General features: G+C 40.3%; 2 protein-coding genes across 2 annotated transcripts in view; one reads left to right on the forward strand and one right to left on the reverse strand.

Moving 5' to 3' along the window:
* LOC139746217 (C-signal-like) lies at positions 1-19700 on the forward strand. Its single transcript, XM_071657182.1, has 6 exons — positions 1-145; positions 3310-3443; positions 4528-4579; positions 10958-11148; positions 11364-11513; positions 19175-19700. Exons 2-6 carry the CDS (start codon positions 3312-3314, stop codon positions 19397-19399), a joined length of 750 nt encoding a protein of 249 aa, XP_071513283.1. The 5' UTR covers positions 1-145; positions 3310-3311; the 3' UTR covers positions 19400-19700.
* LOC139746218 (zinc finger matrin-type protein 5-like) overlaps positions 17986-27873 on the reverse strand; it is a 22073-nt gene continuing 12185 nt past the window's right edge. The window contains exons 4-5 of the mRNA XM_071657183.1: positions 22595-22732; positions 17986-21453 (exon numbers count right to left, since the gene is read on the reverse strand). Coding sequence (XP_071513284.1) covers positions 21191-21453; positions 22595-22732 — 401 coding nt within the window. The 3' untranslated portion in view covers positions 17986-21190. The remainder of the gene's footprint in view (positions 21454-22594; positions 22733-27873) is intronic.

The raw sequence follows: 27873 nt of genomic DNA on the forward strand, positions 1-27873 counted from the left end.
AGATAAGGATGTTCGACCCTCTTTATATAGTCGGCTTGAGATTAACCCCAGCCACAGGCCTAACCACCTGAGCAGAGGTCATCCTCACAAGGAGAAAGACCTGGAGGGACGAACACTTGCAATTAGTGAACATCTTGTGCTAAAGGTAAGGTGTAGCGGCCATCACCTGAGGTTAGGGAGCCACTCTTGAGACACAGGTGTAGGTGTAGGGGGGTCATCATTACCTGAGGGTAAGGGTCACAGGTTAAGGTTTAGAGGTCCCTGTCTGAGGACAGGCTCCGTTTTAGAGTGCAGTTTAAGGTTTAGAGGTCTCTGTCTGAGGATAGGGTCCGTTTTAGTGTGCAGTTTAAGGTTTAGAGGTCCCTGTCTGAGGATAGGGTCTGTTTTAGTGTGTAGTTTAAGGTGTAGAGGTCATTGCCTTGTTAGGGGGACACTGTGGGGCACAAGGTTAGGGAGTAAAGGTCATCACTTGAGGTTAGGGGGGACTTCCTGAGTTACAGATAAGTCCTCGAGGTCATCTCATGGGGTTAGGGGGACACTGTGAGGCACAGGTTAAGATGGAGATGTCATTATATGAAACCAAGGGACACCGAAAGGCAAAAGTTAAGGTGTAGAGGTCGTCACCTGGAGTTAGGGGTACCCTAAGGTCATCACCTGGGGTTAGGGGGTACCCTAAGGTCATCACCTGGGGTTAGGGGGTACCCTAAGGTCATCACCTGGCGTTAGGGGGTACCCTAAGGTCATCACCTGAGGTTAGGAGGTACCCTAAGGTCATCACCTGGGGTTAGGGGGTACCCTAAGGTCATCACCTGGGGTTAGGGGGTACCCTAAGGTCATCACCTGGAGGTAGGGGGGTACCCTAAGGTCATCACCTGAGGTTAGGGGGTACCCTAAGGTCATCACCTGGAGTTAGGGGGTACCTTAAGGTCATCACCTGAGGTTAGGGGGGTACCTTAAGGTCATCACCTGGGGTTAGGGGGTACCCTAAGGTCATCACCTGGGGTTAGGAGGTACCCTAAGGTCATCACCTGGGGTTAGGGGGTACCCTAAGATCATCACCTGGGGTTAGGGGGTACCCTAAGGTCATCACCTGGGGTTAGGGGGTACCCTAAGGTCATCACCTGGAGGTAGGGGGTACCCTGAGGTCATCACCTGGGGTTAGGGGGTACCCTAAGGTCATCACCTGGGGTTAGGGGGTACCCTAAGGTCATCACCTGGGGTTAGGGGGTACCCTAAGGTCATCACCTGGAGGTAGGGGGTACCCTAAGGTCATCACCTGAGGTTAGGGGGTACCCTAAGGTCATCACCTGAGGTTAGGGGGTACCCTAAGGTCATCACCTGGAGTTAGGGGGTACCTTAAGGTCATCACCTGGGGTTAGGGGGTACCCTAAGGTCATCACCTGGAGTTAAGGGGTACCCTAAGGTCATCATCTGGGGTTAGGAGGTACCCTAAGGTCATCACCTGGAGTTAGGGGGTACCCTAAGGTCATCAACTGAGGTTAGGGGGTACCCTAAGGTCATTACCTGATCTTAGGGGACTTTGTGAGGTCCGGGTTATGGTCCTTAGATCATCATCTGAAGTTACGGGACATTTTGAGGTACAGGTTAAGGTTAAGAGCTAAGATAAGCTGTCCTTATTATCAAATTGCATACATGATATAGAATGAGATTATGGTTAGAAGCTCAAATCGTGGTTAAAAAGTATAAGAATAATAAGATAAGAATTATGAAATATAAATATTTATCCATTGCACTCAGGGGCTTTATAACAGAGGAGTTACAGAGTCTTTAGATGGTTGAACATTAGAATGCTTTTTGGTACAAGTGATTTCCTGAATCTGTTGGTGTGCTGTGTAGGCAGAGACAATCTTTTTCCTAACCTTAGAAATACATAGGATTGGTGTAGAGGATGACGGGTTGCATCTTGCTTGATCTTCTCCACCAGCTTCATTGTACGTTTGATCCGTCTTCTCGCAGAACTGGTCAGTCAGGGTACTCAAAGCATCCCTGTAGCTGTAGGCTACTCTCAGCATCCCATTTCTAATTCTAACCTTTTATATTTTTCTCTTTTCAACACTTGTAAATAGATTGGTACACAAAAAGGCACGATGTGATTTCCATTTCCAAAAGGGGCCTTTTCAAAACGAACTAGCTTTTTTCTTTACATTGCTATAATTCTTATCTCAAGTATTATTTCCCGTGGTAGCACATTTTACTGTTTACTTATGTGTTGGAACATTGTCTTGAAAGTTACAATGGTTAAAATCACCTAAAATTATCCTGATGCTCTCCTGGCAGTCATTTGTATATTTTATCACAGTTTTCCAACAGTGTAGTTGCTTCTGTTTCATCCGCATTCGGGGCGATGTACACAGTGAAAAAGATAACCTTGCCAAAGTTCCTGGGATGGTAAAAGGGCCAACACAATATCACGAAGAATTTAGTGTATTTATCTCAGTAGTTTTTTTTTGTTACCTGTGTACACCATTTGCTGTATATATAAACAGCCACTCCAGCTCCTTGACAATACCACTCATGTCAGATCTTAGGAGTGTAAAGCTATCTATGTTCACTGTGCTATCAGCATCCTGGTCTTGTAGCCAGGTTTCTGTAAAAACAAGTACTGCCGTATCCCTGTATTTACATAGGTATTTGTAATTTGCAGACAGCTTGTCAGACTTGTTTTGAATAGACGTTATATTACTGAAAGTTACGATGGGTAGCGGTGTTTGTATGCCCCTCCTCCTTAGGCGCGCCTGGATTCTGCCACGTCTACCTCGCCTACAGTTTTGATAATTTGTAGATGTTCTTTCATGTACATCACCTTGGTTTATATACGCCAGTTTAGATTGTTAACAGTCAAAGAGGGTGGAGGGGTGTTCACTGGCAGACGTAGGGCAACACAACCAAACATTCGTGGTGGTGGTCACCATTGAAAAAATAACAGTCCGCAGAACCAACAATTCGTCATTATGGGAGGGATAAGGTACAGGATAAGGTGTAGAGGTCATCTTATAAGGTTAAGGAACTCTGTGAGGCTTAGTTTAAGGTGTAATCACCTGAGGTTAAGGGATACTGTAAGGTATAAGTTAAGATGTATAGGTCATTACCTGAGGTAAAGGGACACTGTAAGGCATAAGTTAAGGTGTAGAGGTCCTCACCTGGGTTAGGGAAGACTAGAGATACAGATGAAGGTGTAGATGTCACCTGGGGTTTGGGGACAATGAGGGGCAGGTTAAGGTGTGCTTGTCATCAGTTGAGTTTAGGTGGCATTACCAGGAACAGATAAAGTAACATAACTTATTGTAGCAATGGTGGCTCGTAGTGTGCTGGTGACGGGCAGTAACCGTGGTCTGGGGCTGGAGCTGGTGAAGCAGTTGGTTGGCTTGAACGTCCCACCGAAGATCATCATCGCTGCATGCAGGAACCCAAGCTCAGCACAGGTCACTCATTCTATTGTTCTAATTCATAAGTTAATGCTTGACTAATGCTTGTAGTAGCTTAGCTGATCGGATAAAACTTCAATTTAACACCATCACTGAATTATCTTTGGAATGCAAGTAAATATTATGATATGGAACCTATGAAAGCCTTACCTAACTTCCCCAATAACCCAGATTAAAGTTAAACTCTCATTATTCTTGTTGAAACGTACCAGTCATGCCCTTGTGTGGGTCATTTGGAAAAGGTAACCATTCAGATGCTTGTTTAGCATGATTCTATACCCTAAAACATTTTGCTCTTTAAACAAAATTCTTGTTGAGTGTTTGTTCCTTAAGTGAGACCTGCAAGTATCCCTTATCCTTATTCATATTCATAATGTGATACACTGTCTCAATAATTGATGGTATAAAAAACGTTTTAAGGGTGTGAAAGTATTTTCATTTAAATCCATGATCCCCATTATGATCTCATGTGCGGTGAGTTTTAAATGAAAATTTCTGTCTTGGAACAACACTTGGTAATGAAGTATAACCTTATCATACTTCACTGAACCTTATTCTATATTCTTTTGACAGCTAAAAACAATATATATTTTTACTGAAATCATGTGAATGGAGTACTGCATAGGATATAGTTATTAACTTAAAGCTCTTAAGAAGGCATGATTACTTTGTGTTCAAATACATTTTCTTGTTGACACTAATACAGGCATGGAGACTTGAAAATACTATCATTTGGGGCCCAAAAAGTGTTTAATACAGTACCCACAGACATTGAAAACATTTTGAATTGTGATGTAGAATTTTATCAGGGCCTGGATAAGTATCAACGGAGTGCGGTAGTTCATTATAGTTGTAGAGGTAATATAGGCTTATGGGCATCAGCCTCAAATTACCTGAATTTTTGAAAGGGGCAATTTAACAGTGTAGTCAAAGTCTACAAGTATGGGAGTAGAAAAAATTTCAGCCATTTTATGAATTAAAGATTTAGATGAATTTATAAGGAACACATACTTTATACTAACTTAGTTTGAGAAGCTTTTGAAAATATTTGATTTTAATTAGAAATTGTCTTATTTTCCAGGAATTGAACAAGTTAGCTGAAAACCACAAAAATATCCATGTGACCAGACTTGGTAAGTGATTAATTGTAGTGGTATTCTATAAAGATTTTTATATCATTGACTCGTGAGGTCAATGCCTTTCATTCTATTTTAAACAGCTGGGATCGTGGGTTAGCAGCTTGGTGTGGCTTAGGCTTGCTCTCTAACCATTTAACAATGCTTTCATTTGGCAGTGAAGCCATTATTGCTAGGTTGTCAGTAGAGATGTATCCTTAGTCCACATTAGAGACCATCTGTAGCTTACGAGCTTCTTCCATTGTAACATGGAAAAGTGTCTTGTCGACTGAGCTGGAACTGTGGGTAGTTTGCAGTTAACTTTAATTTAAAATTCTTTAGGTTAGGTAGGGTTCATATACACCAGTGCAAACGTGCACACTTGGCATGCCAACCTTAAACACTGGTGAGAACATATGTACATTTATTTATTTTTTATTTACTTATAATTGCCCCAGAACCTCTTTCTTGAAGGTTGTGCTACTTCTAGTAGCAAGCAAATGATGGACTCCTTTGGAGACAGAAATTTTTTGACAAGACTCTATTATCAGAGCTTCAGCCTTGCCTTAGGTGACTTTTCACATGCAACGCAAAGTTTGGCAGGCAAGAGTCCATTACATCACATTTTCTTAATATTCACAACAAACATGATAGAATTGCTATTAGTAAGACACAAGGGAGGAACTCCAACAAAGTGGTGAATGTTTCCCACTATTTATACTGTATTCATATAGGTCAGCTATATATTGTTTGTATGTATCACCATTTGTGTAATTAAGTGCATTTTATATAAACCTGCCTAAATTTTATGCACATCCTAAATGAGTAATAAAGAGGGATTTAGTGGTTAACGAGTGAAAACCGTGTTTATGTCAGAAATGCTTAGAGTGTGTATAAATGCTTATCTGTAAGGGTGAATAGACTAGGTGCTTCATAAATAAATAGTCCTTGAAATTTTGGTCAGGGTGATAACTATGATAGCAGATACAGTGAATGGCCTCAGTCCAGATGACCAAAAAACACAAATAATCATAAGATTATGAAGAAAAAATTGATAGTGAAGATAATATGCAGACTTAGATATTGGATGATTAAATTCAGTCCAGATAATGAAGAAAACATTACTGGATGGTTTGCCCCAGTCAAGATATTTAATGAAACGTTATGTAGTAAGCATTTTACATATGTTTATTTCCTCTTATTATAAAGATCTATCTATCTATATCTTATGTCTGCTCCATCTGGGAACTCCCATCAAGGGGGTGGCCATGGCAAAGTCACACTTATCCCTGTAAGGATCCCAGTCCTTACATACCTCCCTTGTATACACCGTTTATTTCTCCAGTACTTTTCCATTTTAATTTCCCCATGTCACATGTGGTTTTCCTCTCACACCAACCTCAGTAATCATACTCTCATACACTCTCCCTGTAAACTTCCCACCTTGCATTCCTTCCCTGTTCCCAAACCACCACAAATTTTTACATTTCTCTCACTAAATTTCATACCAAATACCTCTTACACCTGTCATTTCTTTCTTCATTCCATTTAGTCATACCACATAATTCTCTTTTACATCTCATTTCCCCTGCCAAGATTCTTAATGACTCTTTGTTAATGTAATACTGTTTTCTATTTTACTGAATATGATTCACCGTATGTTATCTGAGTGTGGGTAGTAGTTGGTAGGCTGCCACTTACTAGGGAGGTATATTACTGGGGCTACCCACCTGGGTATTGGGAGGGTCTCTGATGGCTGTGTAGTGAGCCAGCACTTCAGTGGGTGTCAAGTTGCATTCCTTTGACCCAGTTAGCTGTCTTTCCTTTCTGCCTCACCCACATATGGATTCCTTGTCATAAGTAACACTTGACACTTAACTCACACAACTCATTCTTTGCAACTTGAGATTTTCTAATGGTGAGCACCTTGCACTAGCACCGACTTTTGGCAACATGGTGGAGCAATAGATAGAAGTAGTACGTAGGATTGTTAGGAACTTTAGGTAGAAGTAGTCGGTAGGGGTATCATCTTGGAGCATAAGGTAGAAATGTTAGGTGTAAACATTAGGCAACAGTATTAGGTAATCATTAGGTACAACTAGTTGGTAGGAACATTACGTAGGAACCTCTGAAAACACTGTTAGGGATGAAGCACTAAAGGGTCAGCGGTGGCACTTGAAGTTCAACTTGAGGGAGCTTTCAAAGGGTAGGGGCATTAGAGATATATATAGATAGATAGTATATGTTATTAAAACGGTAAATTTTTTTTAACATTATGTTATCTTAGGTCAGTGAGAATTTCCCAAGGAATGCAGCTCCAATTGTATCATTGAATATCTATGGGAAAATGTGGTCTGATATACAGAATATTGGTTTAAGGAAAGATTTTGCATTGGGAATTGAACCTTTTTTTCAGTAGGGAATATCGCTGTCTGAATCAAGATATGAATTTGAGGTAATCCAATTTGCCTGTATGTCAGAGGCCATAAGTTTGGGAAGTTACCTCTTCTGTTGGCTTTTCTGAGAGACCTCCCATGGAGGAAATATGTATATGTCTTGTGTATTTATATGTATGTTGATATGTATATGAGTGGATGGGCCATTCTTCGTCCCCGTTTCCTGGTGCTACCTTGCTGATGTGGGAAACAGAGATCAAGTATACTAATAATAGAAAATATATCTGTCAACGATCCCTTCTCTAGTTGCTGGAAGTTGATCTGTTGTGGCCTTTAGGTTGCCACTGCTAGGACAAGATTACTCTTGAGGTAGTGGTGTAGCTATATTTGTCCTGATTAAGGTTTCCTCTAGCCCTCCTCCATGTTAGCAAAAAAAAACACCCTGGAAAGAAATGTATGTAGTGACGTATGGACTCGTTTTCCTCAGCAATATCCTGAAAGTATTTTCCTAGTTGTGTTTCTTGTTCTTGCTTCCCATTTTAGAAAGCTGTTCTCTAACTGACGATGACCACCATCAAGTAGATACCTGTGTTGTGAGAGTAGTGAGGTGTCTCTGTTTTAACGACTTGGGAATAATGAAGTCATTGCTGAGTGGATTGGTCTGAGGGCAGACCTAGGCCAAACTACACTGCTAACTGCCTATGAGGTAGCTAAAGAAGGGTGCAAGACATTAATCTCACCTGTAACTTATGTGATTAAGAGGCTTATAATCCTTGGAGGTGTGAAATGTCTCATGGTTTGTGGGACATTTCCCTCAGGGAAAATGTTTTTTATACAGTCCTTCAAAATGTACATTTATCAAGTCATTCAGTAATATTTAGTTTGCCTGGTCACCATCGTGCTTTTTGATCTTTGCATATTTGTACATGAAGTAGACCTGTTGGTATATCAGTGTGCATTTTCTTACTGTATACTGTAATAGCATATTATTATATATAGACCTGTTTGTGTTGGATCTTTTACAAATACGTTGATTATTGACTGTTTCCATGTGTAGACTTTTTATATATAAGATCATACCTGTTCAGTTTGTTCATAGCATATTCCTACTCTTAGACCTGATTGTGTCCCAGATCATATGAATTCAGTTTGGTAGTTGCATATTTCCACACTTAGACCTACCTACTGATATAATTATCAACATTTATTTTGATAATTGCATAATTACACAAGTGGAACTGTCATTACTGTTTCTGTGTTATGGGGAAGGACATTAAAACTAGCTTGTCTCTCAACCTTGTGCATGTGTATCAAGTCTTTATGCACGCACACACACACATATGCACCCAAGCATAAGCCAGGTATATGTGTCATTTTATCATCATGCAATTTGTTCATAGACTCATTTATAGCCTCCACACACACACATACACACACAAAAATAATTCCAATGATTATTTCTTGCATTTGGTTTTATTTGAGAAGTAATGCTCACTTATGGTGAGAATATCATAAGTCTGGCAGCATGATGCTGGCATTAGAAGTCAGGTAACTTGTATATAATACTTGAATGCTGTTTTCCACGTTAACGAGGCAGTGCTAGGAAATAGACGAAGAAAGACCCATCCACTCATATATACACACACACACACACACACACATATATATATTTTTTTTCATACTTTGTCACTGTCTTCCGCGTTAGCAAGGTAGCGCAAGGAAACAGACGAAAGAATGGCCCAACCCACCCACATACATGCCCACACACGCACATATACATACCTATACATTTCCAACGTATACATATTTATACATACACAGACATATACATGTATATACATTCCTATGAGTCCTCGGGGAAAATGAAACATAATTCATACTTGCTGCCTTTATTCATTCGTGTTGCCACCCCGTCACACATGAAATGACAACCCCCTCTCCCCTGCTGTTTCCCGCGTCAGCGAGGTAGTGCTAGGACACAGTCGAAGAATGGCCAAACCACTCATATACACATATACGTAAATGCTCATACACATACATATACATGCATATACATATATACATACACGGACACATACATAAATACACATGTATGTATAAACACTTGCTGCCTTCATCCATTCCTGTCGCTACCCCACCACACAGACCTTTCCATGGTTTACCCCAGACGTGTCACATGCCCTGGTTCAATCCACTGACAGCACATTGACCCTGGTATACCACATCGTTCCAATTCACTCTATTCCTTGCACGCCTTTCACCCTTCTGTATGTTCAGACCCCAATCGCTCAAAATCTTTTTCAATACATCCTTCCACCTACAATTTGATCTGCTTCTCCTTCTTCCCTCCACCTCTGACATATATCCTCTTTATCAGTCTTTCCTCACTCATTTTCTCCATATGTCCAAAGCATTTCAACTCACCCTCTTCTGCTCTCTCAACCACACTTTTTTTTTTATTACTGCACATCTCTCTTACCCTTTCATTACTTAATCACACCACCTCTCACCCCATATTATCCTGACATTTTCTTTCCAACACATCTACCCTCCTATGTACAATCCTATCTATAGCCCATGCCTTGCAACCATATTGTATCGTTGGAACTACTATTCCCTCAAACATACCCATTTTTGCTCTGAGATATTGTTCTATTTTTCCACACATTCTTCATTGGTCCCAGAACCTTCACCCTCTCCCCTACCCTGTGACTTCCAATTCCATGGTTCCATTTGCTGCTACGTCCACTCTCACACTTCTTCCTCCAATATTTCTCCATTCAAACTTACATCCCAGTTAACTTGTCCCTCAAACCTACTGAACCTAATACCTTGCTCTTATTCACATTTACTCTCAACATTCTCCTTTCACACACTTTTCCAAACTCAGTCACCAACTTCTGCAGTTTCACACTCGAATCAGTCACAAGAGCTGTATCACTGGTGAACAACAAGTGACTCACTTCCCAGGCCCTCTCATCCCCAACAGACTGCATACTCACCCCTCTGCAAAACTCTTGCATTTACCTCCCTAACCAACCCATCCATAATCAAATTAAACAGCCATGGGGACATCACACATCCCTGCTGCAGACTGACCTTCTCTGGGAACCAGTCACTCTCCTTTCTCCTACTCATACACATATATGCATAAAACAATCAAATAGGCACACTACATCTGATATATAAAGAGATCTTGATTGTTCTTTAGAATATCATCAGAGTAATACTCCTGAAGTTAGGGAACTGGGCATAAGGAAACATCATAAACACCTCAATAACATCTTATATTGTTTTGCTTGTCAGATGCATTTGCTTGTAGAAGCATGTCGAACATCATTTTGTAGCATACTTCTGTTTTTTCTCTCAGTTCTTGAGGGAACAGTGTTATCAGAAAATTTTTTATGAACAAAGTCTGAATTTGTAGTAGATCAATAGCCCAGGACAGTATTCCCTCATTTCCTCTTTTATTTTATTTGTAACAAAAGCATACATTGTCATAAAAAAAAATCGTACAGTTTGTGCAGTCTTACATTTCCCATTGACTTGGACTTTGTAAGTTCAAATGCTTGTTAATTTCACTTTATCATTTTCATTATGGACGAATCAATTTTTTTTTCTTTTAAATCTAGTTCACTGCTTGGTGGTCCTTAGTTCTTTTGTTTGCGTGGTTACAGCCTGAGTGACTACATTTAAAATTCTGTGGGTACTTGGCAACTACGTAAGCTGTGGCAGTCCTGCTGGTCATAGACATTGTTAAGATTTACATCTGTAGAATTTGATCTTGTGGCGAAGGTCTATGAATGTTAAAGGATTAATGTTTCTTTCAAGCACTACTACTTTGCTCTTATTGGCATTTACTTTCATTTCTCTCATTTTGCAGTTTCAAATCCAGTTACAGGATACATTTAGAAAATGGAAATGCTATAGTATTTAGTTATTTGTTAGTTATACTTTTGTAGTATATCTTTAATATTGATTGTTTTTCATATCGTCACAGATGTTGGAGATGAAGAAAGTTATAGTCAGCTCGTTACCTGTGTTGGAGAAATTGTTGGATCTAGTGGTTTGAATCTTCTCATTAACAATGCAGGTGTTGCTCCCAAGTCCACCCGCATAAACATGGTTAATTGGAACCAGATGACAGATACCATCCATATTAACACCATTGCACCACTTATGTTAACCAAGGTACTTATATGCAGTGTTCTAGCAAGTGAAGAATATTATTGAGATATGTCTATTATGTCTATCTTTTGTAATCAAACTTTGATACACCTTAAGTTACTCATAAGCCATCCATTTTTGCCATTTGTCAACAGCACTTTAGTGGTCCATCTGTTAAATGATTATCCACTCATTTTATTTTGCAATTCTTATAATGATGAATGCATTCTACATTACAGGCCTTGCTTCCACAGTTAAAGACAGCAGCATCACAAATGGATGGCAGTGCCTTGACAGTGGAGCGAGCAGCTGTCATTAACATGTCCTCAATATTGGGTTCCATAGAGAGAAATGAACAAGGTGGCCTGTATCCTTACAGGGCTAGTAAGGTGAGATATTTATGATGTTTACTATGAATTCATTTATTTATTTATTTTTTTTTTTTTCATACTTTGCCATTTCCCGCATTAGCGAGGTAGCGTTAAGAACAGAGGACTGGGCCTTAGAGGGAATATCCTCACCTGGCCCCCTTCTCTGTTCCTTCTTTTGGAAAATTAAAAAAAAAATGAGAGGGAAGGATATATATATATATATATATATATATGTATATGTATATATGACAGCTAGAGACTGAGTGTGAATGAATGTGCACGAGGGGGGAGGGGGTTGTTATTTCATGTGTGGCGGGGTGGCGATGGGAATGAATAAAGGCAGACAGTATGAATTATGTACATGTGTATATATGTATATGTCTTTGTGTATATATATGTATACGTTGAGATGTATAGGTATGTATATTTGCGTGTGTGGACGTGTATGTAGGTGGGTTGGGCCATTCTTTTGCCTGTTTCCTTGCGCTATCTCGCTAACGCAGGAGACAGCGACAAAGTATAATAAATAAATATAAATATTTATTATACTTTGTTGCTGTCATTAATTATACATATTGCAAATTTAGAGATGAGGTAGTTGTTGGTAAGCAGCCAACAACCAGGGAGGTATATTACCAGTACCACCCACCTGGGTATCGGGAGGGTTAGTGATGACTGTGTAGTGAGTCAGCACTTCATTGGTTATCAATTTGCATTGCTCTGAACTAGATCACTTTCTATTCTTTCTGCCTCACCCATTTGTGGACTGCTGGCATTCAGTCCACAAACATAAAATCTCCCCTTGTCATACATAAAATTTAATTCACACAGTTCATTCTCTGTAACTCTAGATCTTCCTGTGATGTAGACTGTGTGCTAGCCCTGCCCTTTGACAGAATGATGGGAGCATTTGATAGAAATGGTAGGTAGGAACTTTACGCAGGAGCATCGGGTAGAAGTAGTAGTTAGGAAAATTTGGCTGAAGCATTAGGTAGTAGTAGGCAGTAAGAACATTAGGTAAGAACCTCCGCATACACTGTGCTAGGGTGAGGCACTAAAGGCTAAGAAGCAGCATTGGAGTTCTTTAGTTATGGAAACTATTGCCATGGTCACCCCCGTGAGGGAGTTCCAGTTGGGAATAGGCATCAGAGATACAGATAGAGATGGAGTCCTCAATCTTTATCCTTTCAATCATAGTTTGTTTGCTCTTGATCCAATCCTTTTTGCATTATGAACAAGTAAATCAAGCCCTTTTTATGTTGAAGGCTCGTCATAGGCAAAAGTCCACATCAAGGCTGGGCCTTAATTGTAATATAGAGAGAATAATGAAAGGGAAAAAGAAAAGTCAAGGGAAAGTATTTACAAATTTTTAGGGAAGTGGAAAACCTGTCTTTTAAAATGAGCCAGGTCATAGTTAGTTATTGGGAAAGACATGAGAAGGTAGAGAGTTCCAAAGTTTTGACAAGTAAGGAAGAAGCAATTATCAAAATGGCTCATCTTGTGATGGCCACACAGTAATCATGTGATGCTGCAGCATACAAGCAGCCAGCTCCGGGGAGCAAAAACCAAAGTAATACTACAGGAGAGGGAAAGTTAACCAACATTGTGGTGTAGGGCAAGAGGGTCAAGTTCCGAAGTTAGCCTGGGGCAGTTTATATGTTGGACTGCTTATGATTCAACTCTGTTAAGGATGCAGAGCTAGGACCACCTTGAAACTCTTCCTTTCTTGATCGTTACTCCACCTTTAATTCCACTGAAAATCATTGCAAACCTCTCATTTTTGATGTTAATTTTTTATATGTTTGCCATTTCCTTCACTAGCAAGGTAGTACTTGGAACAGATGAAGATTTAGCCTCCATTTGAGAGCTCAGAATTTACATAATAAATATAGGGATCTTTTGCTTTTGTGGATCTGGAGATCATGTATGACACGGTTGACAAAATATTCTGTGGAAGATGCTATGAACATTTTTTTTTTTTTTTTTTTTTTTTTATACTTTGTCGCTGTCTCCCGCGCTTGCGAGGTAGCGCAAGGAAACAGACGAAAGAAATGGCCCAACCCCCCCCCATACACATGTACATACACACGTCCACACACGCAAATATACATACCTACACAGCTTTCCATGGTTTACCCCAGACGCTTCACATGCCTTGATTCACTCCACTGACAGCAAGTCAACCCCTGTATACCACACCGCTCCAATTCACTCTATTCCTTGCCCTCCTTTCACCCTCCTGCATGTTCAGGCCCCGATCACACAAAATCTTTTTCACTCCATCTTTCCACCTCCAATTTGGTCTCCCTCTTCTCCTCGTTCCCTCCACCTCCGACACATATATCCTCTTGGTCAATCTTTCCTCACTCATTCTCTCCATGTGCCCAAACCATTTCAAAACACCCTCTTCTGCTCTCTCAACCACGCTCTTTTTATTTCCACACATCTCTCTTACCCTTACGTTACTTACTCGATCAAACCACCTCACACCACACATTGTCCTCAAACATCTCATTTCCAGCACATCCATCCTCCTGCGCACATCTCTATCCATAGCCCACGCCTCGCAACCATACAACATTGTTGGAACCACTATTCCCTCAAACATACCCATTTTTGCTTTCCGAGATAATGTTCTCGACTTCCACACATTTTTCAAGGCTCCCAAAATTTTCGCCCCCTCCCCCACCCTATGATCCACTTCCGCTTCCATGGTTCCATCCGCTGACAGATCCACTCCCAGATATCTAAAACACTTCACTTCCTCCAGTTTTTCTCCATTCAAACTCACCTCCCAATTGACTTGACCCTCAACCCTACTGTACCTAATAACCTTGCTCTTATTCACATTTACTCTTAACTTTCTTCTTCCACACACTTTCCCAAACTCAGTCACCAGCTTCTGCAGTTTCTCACATGAATCAGCCACCAGCGCTGTATCATCAGCGAACAACAACTGACTCACTTCCCAAGCTCTCTCATCCCCAACAGACTTCATACTTGCCCCTCTTTCCAGGACTCTTGCATTTACCTCCCTAACAACCCCATCCATAAACAAATTAAACAACCATGGAGACATCACACACCCCTGCCGCAAACCTACATTCACTGAGAACCAATCACTTTCCTCTCTTCCTACACGTACACATGCCTTACATCCTCGATAAAAACTTTTCACTGCTTCTAACAACTTGCCTCCCACACCATATATTCTTAATACCTTCCACAGAGCATCTCTATCAACTCTATCATATGCCTTCTCCAGATCCATAAATGCTACATACAAATCCATTTGCTTTTCTAAGTATTTCTCACATACATTCTTCAAAGCAAACACCTGATCCACACATCCTCTACCACTTCTGAAACCGCACTGCTCTTCCCCAATCTGATGCTCTGTACATGCCTTCACCCTCTCAATCAATACCCTCCCATATAATTTACCAGGAATACTCAACAAACTTATACCTCTGTAATTTGAGCACTCACTCTTATCCCCTTTGCCTTTGTACAATGGCACTATGCACGCATTCCGCCAATCCTCAGGCACCTCACCATGAGTCATACATACATTAAATAACCTTACCAACCAGTCAACAATACAGTCACCCCCTTTTTTAATAAATTCCACTGCAATACCATCCAAACCTGCTGCCTTGCCGGCTTTCATCTTCCGCAAAGCTTTTACTACCTCTTCTCTGTTTACCAAATCATTTTCCCTAACCCTCTCACTTTGCACACCACCTCGACCAAAACACCCTATATCTGCCACTCTGTCATCAGACACATTCAACAAACCTTCAAAATACTCATTCCATCTCCTTCTCACATCACCACTACTTGTTATCACCTCCCCATTTACGCCCTTCACTGAAGTTCCCATTTGCTCCCTTGTCTTACGCACCCTATTTACCTCCTTCCAGAACATCTTTTTATTCTCCCTAAAATTTACTGATAGTCTCTCACCCCAACTCTCATTTGCCCTTTTTTTCACCTCTTGCACCTTTCTCTTGACCTCCTGTCTCTTTCTTTTATACTTCTCCCACTCAATTGCATTTTTTCCCTGCAAAAATCGTCCAAATGCCTCTCTCTTCTCTTTCACTAATACTCTTACTTCTTCATCCCACCACTCACTACCCTTTCTAAACAGCCCACCTCCCACTCTTCTCATGCCACAAGCATCTTTTGCGCAATCCATCACTGATTCCCTAAATACATCCCATTCCTCCCCCACTCCCCTTACCTCCATTGTTCTCACCTTTTTCCATTCTGTACACAGTCTCTCCTGGTACTTCCCCACACAGGTCTCCTTCCCAAGCTCACTTACTCTCACCACCTTCTTCACCCCAACATTCACTCCTCTTTTCTGAAAACCCATACTAATCTTCACCTTAGCCTCCACCAGATAATGATCAGACATCCCTCCAGTTGCACCTCTCAGCACATTAACATCCAAAAGTCTCTCTTTCGCACGCCTGTCAATTAACACGTAATCCAATAACGCTCTCTGGCCATCTCTCCTACTTACATAAGTATACTTATGTATATCTCGCTTTTTAAACCAGGTATTCCCAATCATCAGTCCTTTTTCAGCACATAAATCTACAAGCTCTTCACCATTTCCATTTACAACACTGAACACCCCATGCATACCAATTATTCCCTCAACTGCCACATTACTCACCTTTGCATTCAAATCACCCATCACTATAACCCGGTCTCGTGCATCAAAACCGCTAACACACTCATTCAGCTGCTCCCAAAACACTTGCCTCTCATGATCTTTCTTCTCATGCCCAGGTGCATATGCACCAATAATCACCCACCTCTCTCCATCAACTTTCAATTTTACCCATATTAATCGAGAATTTACTTTCTTACATTCTATCACATACTCCCACAACTCCTGTTTCAGGAGTATTGCTACTCCTTCCCTTGCTCTTGTCCTCTCACTAACCCCTGACTTCACTCCCCAGACATTTCCAAACCACTCTTCCCCTTTACCCTTGAGCTTCGTTTCACTCAGAGCCAAAACATCCAGGTTCCTTTCCTCAAACATACTACCTATCTCTCCTTTTTTCACATCTTGGTTACATCCACACACATTTAGGCACCCCACTCTGAGCCTTCGAGGAGGATGATCACTCCCCGCGTGACTCCTTCTTCTGTTTCCCATTTTAGAAAGTTAATACATGTTAGTGTAAAAAGAAAGGCGAGTGATTATGGGTGAAGTTGGGTCTGTGTCAAGCATGTATGAAATCACGGCTTTTCAACCTGTTTTATGGATGTACCGGTGTGGTAGACAAATGCAAGGGTTTTGGATTGGGGGATGGGTCTTCAGTCAGTTGGGGGTGAGTAGTGGAGTAAACCTGGAGGAAGTAGGTTGTTTTAGATACCTGGGATTAGACATGGCAACAGATGGAATAATGGAAGCTGAAGTGAACCTTAGGGTGAGTAGTGGGTAAAGGTCCTGGGTGCACTGGAAATCTTGTGTAAAGAGAGGACACTATAGGTGAGGGCAGAGATGGCTTTGTTCGATAATTTAGTAGTTTGACAGTGCTTTATGGGTACAAGTTGTGGGCTGTAAATAAAAAATATGTTAAAGGGTGGATGTTTTGGAAATTAAGTGCTTCCAGACTGTATGCATTGTCAAGAGGGCTGATTAAGTAAGAATTGAAAGGGGGAATAGAGAGGTGTGGTAGGGAGAAGAGAGTATGGTTGAGAAAGCTGAAATGGTTTGGACATTTGGAAAAGATGAGTGAGGAAAGACCAAGAGGGTGCATATGTCAAAAAGTGGAGGAAATATGGGAGAGTGGGACACTGAGGACAAGGTGGAATGATATAGTGAGACATGCCATGAGTTATCAAGGTCTGAAGTCGCAGGAGGTTTGCATGGAATGGAGCAAATTGCAGTGATGTGGTATACATCTTGCTGTCAGTAGATTCAACCAAGGCATATAAAGTAATCAGGAGAAACTTTGATCAGGTCTTTAGGGATCAGCTTTGGAGAGTGGGCTTTGGTGAGAAAGAATGTGGTCAGTTGAGACTGTTCATCTTTTCGTGGCAGTATCAGGAAATAGCAATTGTGAATAATTTATTCACAATTGTGACAAATTCATATTAAGATGCTCCCCAACTTATGATTTTTTGACTTTATGATAGTATGATAGCAATACACATTCAGTAGAAACTGTTCTTTGAATTTTGATCTTTAGCCAGGCTAGTGATATGTGGTACAATACTCTCTTGTGATAGTGCACAGAGGCAATGAGCCGGAGCTTCCAGTAGCTACGTGATAAGTGTAAACAACTGTTACTCTATAGTGTACTCTGTTGTGAGCTTTGTTTTTTGTTTGTTTTTGCATCCCATCGTGTTTTCAAAATGTTCATCTGTCTCTCCTGCCTTTGGTGAGAAGACAATTACTATTAAGATGAATTGAAGATAATTGCCCAACATGAAGTTTATACTAGAGGGACCAAGAAAGTTCACAGCAAAGAAACTCTTTATTTTAAAATAGGCTTTGTGTTAGATGACTTTGTACAACTGTAGGCTTAGCAATGATGTTTGGTATGTTAGCTGTACAGTATTAAATGTATTTTTGACTTACAATATTTTCAACTTACGATGGGTTAATTGAAACGTAACCCCATTATAAGTTGAGGAGCATCTGATATGAATATAAATACAAACGTGCATATATACAAATTTTAAAGAAATTGAACAATCTTCAGTTTTAGTTGTATCACCTTTGTCATTATTGGGGTTTATTTACTGTGAGCAAAAAATATTTTCCCTAAATAGCAGTATACTGCTTAGCTCCATTAATTTCAGAATTTATCTGTATCTCTGATGCCTGTTCCAACTGATATTCCTCAAGGGGTTGGCAGTGGCAATAGTGTCTCCATAACTTTAAACCTCCAGTGCCGCTTCTTAACCTTTAGTGGCTTACCCTTAACAGGCCACTGGCAGCGGGCATCTCTAGTGCAGTGTTTGCAGAGGCTCTTGCCTAATATTCCTATTGATTACTTCTACCTAATGCTCCTGCAGGTTACTTATACCTAATACTCTTGCCTAAGGTTACTTATACCTAATACTCTTGCCTAAATGTTCCCACCTACTACTTCTATCTACTCTTCCTACCATTTTGCCAAAAGGCAAATATCTCATAATGCTTCCTCTAGACAACATACACTCGATAAATACGAAACGAATCATGAGATGATATAATGTTGTCAAGTGTTATGTATGACAAGGAGAGATTGAATGTTTGTGGACAGAATGCCAGTCGTCCATGTGTGGGTGAGGTGGAAAGAAAAGACAGCACCTGGGTCAAAGTAGTGTAACTTAACCACTGAAGTCCTGACTTACTACACAGCCGTCACTAACAGTATTGATACCCAGGTGAGTAATACTTGGTCATTGGCTGCCTACCAACTACTACCTAATCAGAATTTATATAATAAATACGTGATAATTTTAAGATCACTTCAGTCAGATGTCGTTAAGAGCACAGCCATGCATTGTTGGATTTACTTCCTCAGAATAGCTTTTCTAATCATAGTTAAGGTGGCTTTATAAAACCTTTTCCTTTATTGCACCAGTGTAATCATAGAGTTCATTATACCATTTTTATCAACAGTCTCTTACTTTGTTTTAACAAATAATTGTTTCCATTACAGGCCGCCTTAAATGCCATCACTAAATCCCTGAGCATAGACTTGAGGACCTTCAACATATTAGTTACTAGTCTGCATCCTGGATGGGTTCAGACTGACATGGGGGGCAGTTCAGCTCCTCTGACACCAGTGGAGAGTATATCTGGGATCATAAATGTGCTTCAAAGCCTAAATGAAGACCATCATGGAGAATTTTACCAATATGATGGACAGAAATTACCCTGGTAGTTTACTGTGAAGGCTACCTTTACTTCTGCATCTAGTTATGCATATTAAACTTACTATACTTTGTCTTTTTATTCCCAAAATAGCATCTTGCATGCAGCAAGGTAACCTTAGTAATCCTTGCACCTTTGTTTTTTGTTTTGCTGAATTTATTTTTATTTTAAAGCAAGACACTGCTCATGGGCACTTGCATTCACATAAGAGCCAGGCCTGTTTTTTTTAATATCTCATTTCCACAGTGAAAATAAAAAATATTTTCTTTACCCAATATGGTACTGGGAAGTCATTAAAAAAAATACCTATTTTGAGGCTTATTTTTTCTTCTGATATTAGCCCCTTCAGAATTAACCCACAGGTGTAGCCCATACAATGGGGTCCCCCAAGGAGCAATGCACTTCAATTTCTTACTACATAACTTCCCATCACCTCTTGCAGACCAATGCGAGTCTTATACAAAAATGACCTCACAACTCCATGTCACTAACCTAGCAGCAACAGACAATATTACATCACACAATTACACCATAGGCTCATCCAAACCAGAGTCTCCATCCCCAAAGAAATCTAACGTCGTCCTCTGGACAAGACAAGACTCCAACCTGCACCCTGACATAACCATGAATGATGAAACACACTCGACATTACGCCAATGATATTGGGTAACATGATATAAGCACAACGTTTACTCCCCATACCAAAACATTACCACCAATGCTATACGCCAGTTTTGGACAAGGGAAAAAGAACCTCTTTGTAACCTTTTCAAACAATTCATCTACTCCACCCTACACTATATCTCAACTACCTGGTCATTCATCCTGTCAAAAGCAAATATAAAATTGCAAAACAAAAAAGGCTCTGAACAATCAACCTCTCAAATATCCAGACTGTTTCAGCATACAGATCCTGATCATTTTTCACAACCGGACTGCACTAGCTACCACATATAACAACTTTGCTGTCATTCTGTACACCATCAAACTGCATAAAACCACATTTTGTCCGTATGCATTGTAATTTCTAACACATCCACCTCCCTATCTTGTCAAACTAGTCAGGATTACAACACCTTCAAACACACCCATCTTTGCTCTAACGTCACTAAACCCTCCTTCCACATGCTCCTTTACATGCACAGGACCTCAGCCCAGCAACCAAGGGGCATCTCCATTGTGCTTTCTCCGGGTTCATAAATGCCATATACACATCCCTTTCTTTTTCCAGGTATTCCTGGCACAAATTCTTCAAAGTAAACCCCTGCCTCACACATCCTCTACCACTCCTAAAGCCATCAGTAAACAGCTAGTTTCTCACATCCTCTACCACTACTGAAGCCATATTGTGGCTCTGCATGCCTGACATTATTATTAAAGAAACGAATTGTGGAATTTTGAATACAAGAAACACTTGGGATTCCGAGATGCATAAGTGGAAATTACATTTTTAAACTTGCTGACCGAGTTATACAGTGCCACTAAATCTTTCACATACAGAGCAATGTAAGCTGAAATTCTACATGCAAAATTTCCAATCACATGTGCGAATTGAGCTCGTACTAAGCCACCAAGAAGGTTAGCACAGTTTGGCTAAAAGTACTCTACAGGTGTGAATATGCATTACAAGCAGGAAACAGCATATTTCATGAACACAATTGAAAAATATGCCTTCTACAAAAAATCTTAAGGAACAAAATAACTTATTAATCCTGGTTTTTATTAACAACTAAGCTCAAAGAAAAAGTATCAGCTGTAACACTTATGCATCCTACAAACCTGATGAAAAAGAAGTGAATTCTTAACCCCAGTCCTGAAAAGTGATTTGTAACAAACTTTCTGCTGATGGAGGAATGAGAGAAGGAGGAAGGTAGGATATGTTTTCCAGACTTGATGGGATGCTGTACTTAAATTCCCATTTGGAGGTGTCTTCCATTCTATAATCAGTGGGTGACTGCAAATGTTCTTTCCTCTTTGATAGCCATGTTTCAAGTGTTGGTTCCTCACCATTCTTCACCTGAGTTGGAAGCTTAGATTTCCTCACAGCCTCGTCTTCTTCCCTGGCTTGAAAAGAAATTATAATGTAATTTTTTCAGTACTGAAAACCATATATACAGCAATTACATTGTCAAACTGTAACAAATAAAAAACAAGGGCCTCATGACCTCTCATAAACCAGTTTCTACTGCCTAATTACTGTTCAGCTCTTTCACAGACTATGGCAGATGAATAATTCACTGTTGAGGCAGGTTGTGATGAGATGAAACAAGATTATAAAGAATTTAATAAAAAAGTGATGAGAGAAGGAAAGGAAAAGTAGATATTCTAGAAACTGATTGATTTGTTTTTCAAAATTAAAAAACTACACTGGTAAGGAAAAGCTGAAAAAAATGGATGAAAAAACATAAAAGAATTAGATGTAAAAGGATGCCTTTTGAATAAATGTCGTAAAATCAATGTTAAAAATACTTTCAAGCTCATAACAAGGACGGTTAATGAGGCATGTACCTCAAGCATAAGGGTGAAAAGAGGAGAAAATTCAAGAACAGGAAACAATATTCATGTGTGGTATAAGAGCAGGTTGAATACAGGAAAAGCACCTAGGGTAGATGAGACCTCAAAAGATGAAGAGCAGATATGATGTAGCGGAAGATTGGACATACAAAACAAAGCTTCCATCAAAAAATGCATGTGGGCCAAACCACTTACTAGGGGCAGAAATAGTACAATGTACAGTTTAAAGGGTAGCAGATGCAAGAGTAAAATACAAAAATCACCTGTAGAACAGGGAAGGGGTAAAGAACCATTTATGAGGGTGAATTGCAGGAGTTTTACCAAAAGCATTGTGCAAATCAAAATGATACAGCAAGAGAAAAGAGTACAACAGTAAGCAAAGTATGTCTGAGAGCAACAGAGTTGTGCTGAAATACTATGGACAGATTATGAGTGACGAAAGATTGAAAAAGAATATTTGCATCTTTGGAAGGCAGAGAGAGGAAGGGGAGGCTGAAAACAAGACTGAAAAACACTGAATTATTAGGGCCTGAACATTTGGGAGTGTGAAAAGAACACATCAGACAGAGGAAAATGGAGCAATGTGGTAAATGGGATGATAATGTATATTTATTCATTGGTAAATGATACGTTAAGTGACACTAAACAGATTTTCTTTGATTTCAGTGTAAGTTTAATGACATCCATTTACCTTGTTCTTTTAATTTGAGTATGTCAGCATCTATGAGGTGAGAATATATGCAGCTTTCTCCAAAGGAGCATTTTTGCTGCAAGTGGAAACGACGGCATTTCTCTCTTGATAATTCATCTTGCAAGCGTTGTTTAGCAGCTATAATAAAAAGACATAAAAAAGATTATAAATCTGCTTATCTACCCAAGCAATCAATTAAGCACTGCAAAATGCACTTTTCCTTGCATGCAAAGCAAAGTATATGGTAAGGCCTCATCACATTGTTAATGTTCTACATCTTCAAATATAAATCCTAAGGTAAACTCTTAATGACTAAGAAAAAGTATTTGTCTTTCTGGAACACCCACATTTCAATTTCTAATGCAAAAATAACACCTTAATTAGCTAACTCTCCTTATATGAGAAACTACTGCAGTTATATAAATCTTTAAGTAACATATTAGCACATAAGCTCATCTAAAGTGCCATAAAATAAGTGGAAATTGAAAGGGACATTCATGAGGTGTATCAGACTGTTTAAATGGCACTTGGTGGGTGTTTCAGGACCTCCGAGGTGTTCATGGATCTCAAGAAAATGGAAATATTTTTTGAAAGGCATAGCTTAAATCTAACTGTTGTGAAATGGGGAATATTATTTTTTATTATTATACTTTGTCACTGTCTCCCGCATTTGTGAGGTGGAGCAAGGACACAGATGAAAGAATGGCCCAACCCACCCACATACATATGTATATACATACACGCCCACACACGCACATATATATACCTATACATTTCAATGTATACATACACAGACAGATACATATATACACATGTACATATTCATACTTGCTGCCTTCATCCATTTCCGTCACCACCGCACCACACATGAAACGGCACCTCCCACCCCAACACGTGCAAGGTAGCGCTAAGATAGGACAACAAAGGCCACATTCATTCACACTCAGTCTCTAGCTGTCATGTGTAATGCACCGAAACCACAGCTCCTGGCTACCTTCTAAGGGGAAAGCAAGTCATACTCAATATTCAAGTGAAACTGGACAGGGAAGATGGTTGTTTCATTGGCAAGTTGATCAGGGAAATTACTTTTTTTATGAAAAGATGGAGATACAAGTGCCTGCAATTTCTCTAATGGGTGCTTGAGAAATACACTGAAATATGTGCAAACAGGGATGGTAGCCAATATCAAGTGCTGCTCATTCTTTTCTACTTGTTTACCTATCCAATAAAGTTATTGTATAATTACTATCCTATGTAGATTTTTTTCATTACCATGCAGGCAGAGGAAATAACTCTGCTTTCTAAATTAATCTTACAAATAGCATTCTAGGTTTACAGCCATTGATCTGCAGGTCATGTGTATATAAGTGACCTCACAGAAAATGCATAGTTTAGTGGATGACCTTAAGTGATAAGGAGGAGCATTTATCATCTGTAGCAGTTGGTGAGGAAACTGATGACGAACTACATGGAAAACAAGTGACACAGAGGGAGATTTTAGTCTGACTGCATGTGGAGAAGGGAGGATTGCATTTGTGTCCCAACCACCATAACACACTCAGGCTTAGTTCATGTTGAAGAAATTACATAATTATGGTAACAGAAGATAGTAAAAAGCTGGTCTGTTTCTACAGAAAATACAACTAGTATCTTCCCCAAATGCTTTCCCTCTCCACAATCAATGCAAGTAGAATACATATATATTTCATATTTTTTTCATACATACTCACTATTTTTCCATGTTAGCAAGGTAGCATTAGAGAACAGGTAACTGAGCCTTAGAGGGAAAACTCCTCACTTGGCCCCATTTCTGTTTCTTCTCTTGGAAAAGTAGAACTGAAGGGGAAGATTTCCAGCCCCTAATCCCACCCCTTTCAGTTGCCTTCTATACAGTAAACCATCGATTTAATGGACCGTGATATAATGGATTTTGGATTTAACAGACAAATAATAATACAGTAAAATAATAATTAAAAAAATCAAAATCTCAAATGTAGCACCATGTGCATTTCATGTCACATATTTTGGAGGCGTTGGGTAGACTCGCTTTGTTTCGGTCTCAATCTGCCTCAAGCTATCGTGCGGTCAGGTTGTATACAAGAGTGTTTCTGCTATTTCAGAATTGTGACTTTATAAAATAATTTTGCAATCCTTACAATTCAAATTATCATAAATTGAGTGTAAGAGATGCAATGAAAGCAGGCAATCCATCCTCACTTTATTAAAAAGTATCCTTTCACAGGAGAGGGGTGGCATCAACTCTATCTCATCCTGACTCCTGCCTCCAACTACCTAGGAAGCGTTTCTATGCTGCCAGGTGCCCACTACCCAACTACTGTACCACATACTAAACCCTACACCCCTCCCATGATTTTGGTAACTAAATGTGACATGGCATAAGGCAAATATACACACAAATCACTCATCAGCAACAATATGCTTCCTTTACATGAGATATGAACAAAAATGGCAAAAATTAGTATGTTGACTCCTCACAGGAGCCACCAATTTTGCAAGGTGGTGTCTCACAAGGTTAGGGAGCCGCCACCTGAGGCTGGGTGTCACCACAAGTGGGGCCAAAGCTGCTGCTGGTAGGTACTCCCCATGATCCACGGGTGTCATGAGGATAGGCGAAACCTGGGGGGTGTAAGTGACATTGGTTTCGCAAAGACAGGCAACCACTGCTGTCTAGCTTTACTGAATACTATCTACACGGGATCACCTCCACTACCATGCCCAACCTGTCCCACACCTTTGGAGCGACGTCCTACACTCAAACGGACAGTGTAGTGGCATCATCTACTGGACCGCCCTGCACACACGCCTGGCTCTCTGCTATGGCCCGCTCCCTGTTTCACAGAACAGTTTTCCACTGCCAGTTTATTAGATAATGTTGTTGGGGCACCAGGACACCACCTCACAACAGTCTTCCTACTGCCAGCTGTGCGGGTGACTTATTCCCCCCTCTTAGGGGGGGGTGCTGAGATGTTGGAACATAGTATGAGATGCTTTGCAGTTATGCAGGGTACCTCCAATGCCAGTGTTGCCCCACAACACTCGTTGGCTGCCTTTACTGCCACTTCAGCATGGCCATTGAACTGGGGGAAGTGGGCTGCCAATTTTTCATAGAATGCTTCCATCTCCTCACTGTCTAGATTAGTTCCTCCGTCCAAGGTCATTTCCTTAGGAGCGCCCCATCTCCTGAAGAAGGTGAGCAGCCTTGGGATTTTTCCACTTAGGTCCAAATCCAACTAACTGTTCCATGTAAGAAGTGCAATGAAAGCAGGTAGTCTGTTCTCACTATATAATAAAGAAGTATTCTTTCAGAGGAGATGGGTGGCATCACCCCTATCTCAGCCTGACTCCTGCAGTTGCAGGCAAGTGTTCCCAGACTGCCAGGTGCCTGCCACCTAACTATCATACCACTCACTAAACCCTACAGTAAAAGATTAGTTAAGAGAAAGCATGTAATCTTCCATGTGGCACAGAAATACATTACATGGGATTTAACGGACTTTTGGCATTAACAGACACTCCTTCTTACCTACTAGTCCATTAAATCAAGGGTTTACTGTATATCATCCCTTGGTATAGGGAGAAAGAATACTTCCCATATATTCCCTGTATGTCGTAGAAGGCAACGAAAAATGGAGGGAGCGCGGGGCTGGAAGTCCTCCCCTCCCATTTAAAGTTTTCCAAACGTAGGAACAGAGAATGGAGATAAGTGAGGATATAACCTCTAAGGCTCTATCCTCTGTTCTTAACACTACCTTGCTAATGTGGAAAGTGGTGAATATGTATGAAAATATCATTTTTATCTTTTATCACACTTAGTCACTGTCTCCTGCATTTCCGAGGTAGCACAAGGAAACAGATGAAAGAATGGCCCAACCCACCCACATACACATGTATATACATAAACACTCACACATGAACATATACATACCTATATATTTCCACATATACATATATATACATACACAGACATATACATACATACATGTACATATCCATACTTGCTGCCTTCATCCATTCCCGTCGCCAGCCCACCACGCATGAAATGGCATCCCCCTATCCCCGTCCATGCACAAGGTAGCGCTAGGAAAAGGCAACAAAGGCCACATTCGTTCACACTCAGTCTCTAGCTGTCATGTGTAATGCACTGAAACCACACCTCCCTTTCCACATCCAGGCCCCACAAAACTTTCCATGGTTTTCCCCAGACACTTCACATGCCCTGGTTCAATCCATTGACAGCTCGTCGACCACAGTATACCACACCATTCCAATTCACTCTATTCCTTGCACACTTTTCACCCTCCTGCATGTTCAGGCACCAATTGCTCAAATGGTTTGAAATGGTTTGGTCACATGGACAGAAAGAGTGAGGAAAGATTGACAAAGAGGATATATGTGTCAGAGGTAGAGGGAACAAGGAGAAGTGGGAGACCAAATTGGAGGTGGAAGGATGGAGTGAAAAAGATTTGGAGCGATCGGTGCCTGAACATACATGAGGGTGAAAGGCATGCAAAGAACAGAGTGAATTGGAACAATGTGGCATACCAGGGTCGACGTACTGTCAATGGATTGAACCAGGGCATGTGAAGCGTCTGGGGTAAACCATGGAAAGTTTTTTGGGGCCTGCATGTGAAAAGGGAGCTGTGGTTTTGGTGCATTATACATGACAGCTAGAGACTGAGTGTGAACGAATGTGGCCTTTGGTGTTTTTTCCTAGCGCTATCTCACGTACATGTGGGGGGAGGGAGGTGCCACTTCATGTGTGCTGGGCTGGCAGCGGGAATGGATCAAGGCAGCATGTATGAATATATACAGGTGTATATATGTATATGTCTGTGTATATGAGTGTGTGTGTATATATATATATATGTATATATATATATATATATATATATATATATATATATATATATATATATATATATGTATATATATATATATATATATATATATATATATATATATATATATATATATATATATATATATATTATCCCTGGGGATAGGGGATTAAGAATACTTCCCACGTATTCCCTGCGTGTCGTAGAAGGCGACTAAAGGGGAGGGAGCGGAAGGCTGGAAATCCTCCCCTCTCGTTTTTTTTTTTTTTTTTCCAAAAGAAGGAACAGAGGGGGCCAGGTGAGGATATTCCAAAAAAGGCCCAGTCCTCTGTTCTTAACGCTACCTCGCTAACGCGGGAAATGGCGAATAGTTTAAAAGAAAAAATATATATATATATATATATATATATATATATATAT

This window comes from Panulirus ornatus, chromosome 64, assembly GCF_036320965.1.
Source record: "Panulirus ornatus isolate Po-2019 chromosome 64, ASM3632096v1, whole genome shotgun sequence".
Classification (NCBI taxonomy): domain Eukaryota; kingdom Metazoa; phylum Arthropoda; class Malacostraca; order Decapoda; family Palinuridae; genus Panulirus; species Panulirus ornatus.